This window comes from Lepidochelys kempii, chromosome 23, assembly GCF_965140265.1.
Source record: "Lepidochelys kempii isolate rLepKem1 chromosome 23, rLepKem1.hap2, whole genome shotgun sequence".
Taxonomy (NCBI): domain Eukaryota; kingdom Metazoa; phylum Chordata; order Testudines; family Cheloniidae; genus Lepidochelys; species Lepidochelys kempii.
In genome coordinates, this window is record NC_133278.1 from 4,380,996 (window position 1) to 4,386,995 (window position 6,000).

Below are 6,000 nucleotides of genomic sequence, written 5' to 3' on the forward strand. Positions count from 1 at the left end.
CGTGTGACCTTGGATAAGTCACTTTGCCTCTCCGTGCCTCAGTTTCCCCATCTGTACATTGGGATAATAGCTCTGCCCTGCCTCCCAGAGGCGCTGTGAGGTTGAAGAATGAGAGGTGCTCAGATGCTGTGGTGAGGTGATGGGGGCTGTTTTCCTACCACCTCCTCAGCCACTTTCAATAAATAAATTATTCACACTCTTCTGCTAAACAGTACAACACAGACCTCTCTGCATCGCTGCATTTCAGCAGACCATTCGTGTTTTACAAGTACATGCAAGTCACCATGCTAAGTACACCGTGACCACTCAGAATGTCAAGGCTGAACTAGCACTCAGACCTCACTGCTTCAGAAGCCCAGACCCTGCCACTTCAACTAAAAGAGAATTACCATTAGCTGTTAGGAGTATAGGGGGTCTATGACACACAGGTGAGCAGTTCTGATCCCATGCAGCAGAGGGCATCGGTGCATGCACAGACAAGAGCCAGTCATGTTTTACCCACAGGCCAATGCTTTCCAAAGTGACTAATCATTTTGGGGGCCTTGCTTTTAAGGGGTCTCAAGCTGTGTACCTAGAAGGGGCTGATTTTCAGAGGGCGAGTGATTAGCATTTTCTGAAAATCAGCCCCCCTCCCCACACTTTTAAAAGCATCTTCTCAAAATCTCTAGCCAGGTCTGAAAATCTTGGCCCGTGAAATCTGACTCCTCATCTAGTGGTTAAAGCAAAGGACACCTCTCCACCCTCTCCCAGATCTGAGATCAGAACCCTGCAATCCCGACACCAAGGCCCCCACTGCTCTAAACCCACTAGACCCTACTCCCCTCCCAGATGTCAGAGCAGAGCCCCAGAGCCCTGACTCCCAGCACCCACCAAAACAACAGAAGTTGGTCTTGGAGCCAGCAGGCCCCTTTTCAAACCTCAGAGATCCATCCCCAAAACTGGCAGCATCTTGCTGGATTTTTCTTTCCAGAATTCAGTTCAGCTTTGGGTGGCTGGATGACTCAGGGAAATCAGACTGCCTTTGCTGTCAAATTAGGAGCAATTTGAGCAATTGGGCTCTCTGCAGATGTTTAATAAACTGCTGATTATTAATCAATGTGACCTTAATATTTTCCCTGGTTAAGCCTGGAAGACTTTTGCTGTCAGCATAAATGCTGCTAATTTCACTAATGCAATTGATTAGGAAATTGGCCCCGGGTCAAAGATGCTAATTAGCACTAGAAATGGTTCGGGTCAACAGCTTTATTTGAGAATGGGGAGGGGGATGCATTACTTTAGGACCAGAGCAATTGCCAAATCCAGGGTCCTGTGAAATGATTCGGTGCCTGTAGGAGGAAGGAAATTGAGCCCAGGCAGGTGTGGGAAGCAGGAGAGATGCGGAGTTATGTTATAACCCTTGTGGATCTCTCACTCAAACACAGAGACATCGCTACATCCGGGAGCGGTGACAAGGGCCCAGATCCTGCATGGTATTTACTTGCCTGACTCCCTTCAGTAGCTAAACACCTTTGATGACCTAGAACCATGATTTCTATCAGCCGTCTCCCCTAGTCCCACTAAGGGCAGCTGAGTTTCCCTCCTCATCTTTGAGGATACAAGCGTCAAGAACCCAGGTGATGCTGTTACGGCAACCCCAAAAGGGATCAGGAATAACTCCCCTACCCCAGCCGGTGGAATGTGGGAAGCAGCAGCAACTGCCTGCCCTCTCTGCACAGGCTCAGAGATGGACTGAGAGCAGTAAAGGAGCATTTTAAGGCAGTGTTGCCTAGTGGGCGGGTTGCTGGCCTGAGAGTCAGGATGGGGTCCTATTCCCATCTCTGCCAGGCTAAAATCTCTCCTAGAGTTGGTGGTGAGATATCAAAAGGTTTTCCCGTCCCACATCAGGAAGAAAAGTCGAAACCTCAAAAATTTTCACGAACCGAAAAATAAAATAAAAAAAAATATTTGAGTTGGGGTCAATTGAAATGTTTCCTTTTGATTTCAGGCATTAAAAAAATAAAAATTATTCTGATTTTGCTGAACTGTCTAAACAAAAAGTAGTTATGAACTAGAAAAGCAGAAAAATCAGAAAATCATTCTGAAAATATGTCAAAACAAAACACGGATGATTTGGAAATCCCCCCCCCCGGTGAAAAGTCTGTCTAAAATTTCCTGAGGAAATGTTCCCTTTTGACCAACCGGTATTTTCTGACAAAAATGTGTTTTAGCTGAAAGATTCCCAGCTGGCTGTGGTCGCATCCTGTGTGCCTCAGTTTCCCCAAACATTAGAGCCAAAACACTGCCTTCAAAGAAGGCTTTGAAATCCATGGATGAAAGGTGCTGTATAAGGATTATAACTGTACAGAGCCACACCAGTGTGCCAGTCCAACAAAAGGAAGTTTGGGTACCAGAACGGTGCATCAGCATGACTCGACCCCTAGGTCACCTGTATTCTAATGGAACAAGCGCTGCTCAGAGTCAGGACTCCTGGGTTCTAACCCCCACTCATTGTGTGACCCCGTGCCTCAGGATTATCTATCAGGAATAACGACAGCGCTCCGATCTGCTCCCCAGCTCACACGGTGTCAGGAAATTGGGATTATTTTGTTTGTTGTTTTCAAAGTAACGTTCACCAGGATATTTGAATGTGCGAGGGTATTTCCTACTGCAAAGGTGGGGGTCCAGTCATAACACGCAGGGCACTTTTGAGGCAAGAAAGGGCTCAAATATAGGCTTACCCCCTAAATAATAGCCTGCAGGAAAAGCTTTGCAGTTATCGCTTGGCACCTGGCGTGCTTTGCAGGTGGAAGCCAAGAGACAGGTTAGGATCCTCACTTTAGAGCTAGCGTAACCTTGTCCAAGGTCATGCAGTGTCAGAATTGAGACTAGAACCCAGGAGTCCTGGTTCCCAGGCCCCCACCCTTCTCTAAACCCTTGCTCACACCCCCTCTCCCAGCGATCCTGACTCATACTCCTCCCTACCCCCTGGCTCTAACCCCTAAACCATACTGCCCTCCCAGAAACAGAACCCAGGAGTCCTGACTCCTCCTCCCCACACTCTAACCCCTTGTCACGGGGCGGGACTCACCCCTGCGGCGCCTCCTGCTGATCTCTCAGGGAATTAGCTTTTCCAGCCTCCGGAGCGCCCTCTACAGGCCGGTGTCCTGCTTGCCGCTGGCCCCTGCGTCCCTCCCGGACACCGGTGCCCCTTTTACCCAGGGTGCTGCCCCCGGCAAGTACCCCCCCAGTCTCTGGGTCTCCCCTCCCCGGGGAACCCCCACCCACTATCCCCACCTCGCCTCAGTCTTTGGCTACTGCCAGTCACCACTGAGCCCCCGCACACTGGGGCGGACTGCAGCGTATAAGCCAATCATCACTGGCAAGGGGGGTTTGGACCTGCTGCTTCTGCCTACCCGTGGGCTGTCCCCTGCAACCCTAAGACCCTTTCTGGCTTTCCACTAGGCCTGCAGCCTGGGGGGTTTCCAGGCCAGAGCTCCCCAGCAACCTTGGCCTTCCCCCAGCCCAGCGCCACCTCAGAAGTACTCTGGTATGCTCCCCAGCAGCCAGGCCCATCTCCCTCCACGGCTAGAGGAGACTCTGTGTTCCTGGCCCACGGCTCTCTGATAAGGCCGTGGGGCGTGGCCCCCGCTGAGCCTGCTTCCCCCAGTCAGCCCGGGAACTGCTTGCTCCCAGCCACAGTCCCACCCCAGGGCTGATTTCAAGCCCTTCAGGGCAGGAGCGGGTGACCACCCTGCTACACTCCTCCATCATACTTCCCTCCCAAATACAGCAAAAGAACCCAGGCATCCTAGTCCTCCCCATCCCCTGGCTCTAGCCCCTAAACTCCCAGAAACAGAAGCCAGGAATCCTGATCCCCCCACTCACAACCCCTAGGCCCCGCTCCCCATCATGGCACCTCCTTTCCCCCCCTGCCTAAGATCCAGCTGCAATGATATCAAAAGCAGATCGAGTTCTCAGGCATCCTCTTGCCAAGCTCGTCATTATCATAATTCCTCTGCCAACAGATTTTGGCTCCGCGCGCCAAAGGAGACGCAAACTAAGCCGGCTGTGTGTCGGAATCCGTCTACGCGTGAATGTCCCGGGGGTGGTGGTGCGGGGGGGATGGACAGCAAGGGGCTGGTCTCCCCAGCTCCCCTGGAACAATAGGCAGATGTTTATCCCTATTTCAGGGAACACATGTTATTTGCCTGATAACTACCCCGCGGGTAATGACAGTAATCAGAAATCGCTGGAAGCCTGTATTCTTCCAAGGCAGTTAATTTGCTTAATTACACACTTGGAAGCTGCATTATTTAAATGGTGATTTATTGCATGGCTAATCAATGCTATTTTCTGTGTGCTCTGGGTGTGAGGGAGTGCACACATGTGTCGGAATGGAGCAGCCGATGCCCCTTCGAAAGGACAAGGGCAGGGAGAGCTGGGAGAGTAGGGGGGGAATGGAGGAGTCACAATGCCCTCACTGGGCACACATCAGGAACCCCCAGGAGCTGGCCAAATTTGCTGTGGCTGGTCCACACGCAGGATAAGAGTCTACTGCTGCTAGCAGCTAATGAAGGGACTCTTCTAGGGTAATATTTCAGAGCCAGCGACTAGGGCACCAGACTGAGATCTGGATTCTATTGCTGGCTCGACAGTGGACTTGCTGTCTGACTATGGGCAAACCTGGGCCTCTGGTTTCCCCTCCTGGCCGTGGCCGGTCTTGTCTATTTAGTTTATAAGCTCTCTGGGGCAGAAAGCCGAGGGGAAGAATGGCCACAGCTGGGGCGCTAGCCAAGCCCTGGATTCAATTCCTCCTTCTTGTACGGCCTCGGATGAGTCGACGTAGGCCCAGATCCTTAATCACCTCACTTCCCTCATTACAAATATGGGGCAGAGCCGATGGGGCGGGGAGAGGCCCAACTGATTGAGGGGCAGATGTGCGGGGGAGAACTTCTGCAGCAGGGCCTGAGAATCAGCTTAATAAAAGAGTGAGCCCTGGCACCAGTAATGGTCACCAGTGCACCAGGGGATGGGCAGAGGGTGTTAAACAAAAGACAGACAAGAAACCCCTCATTATTATTTTGAAAGATAATATTAATAATCTCATGTGCTCGGAGCTGGCTAATCTCATGAAGTTTTGAGGTCCGAGCTGTGATTTTCACACCTTTAGGGTTGGTCATGCTAGGTCAACAGCCCTGCCTTGCCCCACGGGGGGTTGTGTGGGCGTCAGATACCATGGTGATGGGGGGGTCAGTGTAAATACCTCCCTAGATAGACGAGACAGTAAATGGAGTATAATCCTTCTTTGCTTCATGACCCATGGGTTATTTTTTTTTTTCCAGCATTGACCACTAAGGGGGGGTTCTTGCAGGTGGATGCAGTGAGGGGAGCCCTGATTCCTTCTGCTTCCCCCCCGGCTTTTGGCTCTTACCTTTGCCGGCAGGGCCGGGCGGGGGGCTCCCTTCGGCCCGCAGCCCCCACGGGGGCTCACCGTGGCTGGCGAAGTCGCGCATCTTGAGGTAACTGATGGTGAGGCGGACGATGGAGGCTTTGTCCAGCTGGCTGGTGATGGCGCCGGGCAGGGGCAGCATCTTGGCCAGCTCGTAGAACTCGAAGTTCTCCTTGCCGCGCCGGGAGCGGGCGGCATTGCGGGACTTCTCCTTCCGCAGGGCCTGCAGACTGCGGGGAGGGGGAGCACACACAGACCGGGGTTAGAGAGCACGAGGGTTTGTGGGTGGGGGGCTGCTCCCCACCCACCATCTTCCCAACTCAACCAGGCAACACTGGTCCCCCCGCAGCCACCAGACAGGGCCCCCGCCTCCCAAGCCCCCGCCCACCTCACGTGCAGCCACCCAGCCTGCCCCCTCAATGCAATGCTGCTTCGGAACATTTTCCATTGTGGGTGCAGACACAATGAATTTTTTCCCCCCGATTTTTCGGAAGGGCCCAGACTGCTTGGTGCTCAGTAGCCGGAACATGGGAAAGGGGCTGTGCCTTCCAGGATGTGTGCGGAGGGGTAGA

General features: G+C 52.7%; 1 protein-coding gene across 1 annotated transcript in view; it reads right to left on the reverse strand.

The window, feature by feature from the left end:
* Nucleotides 1–5,608, reverse strand: part of NPAS1 (neuronal PAS domain protein 1) — a 73,256-nt gene extending 67,648 nt beyond the window's left edge. The window contains exon 1 of the mRNA XM_073321710.1: nt 5,411–5,608. Coding sequence (XP_073177811.1) covers nt 5,411–5,570 — 160 coding nt within the window. The 5' untranslated portion in view covers nt 5,571–5,608. The remainder of the gene's footprint in view (nt 1–5,410) is intronic.
* Nucleotides 5,609–6,000: the final 392 nt, after the last annotated feature.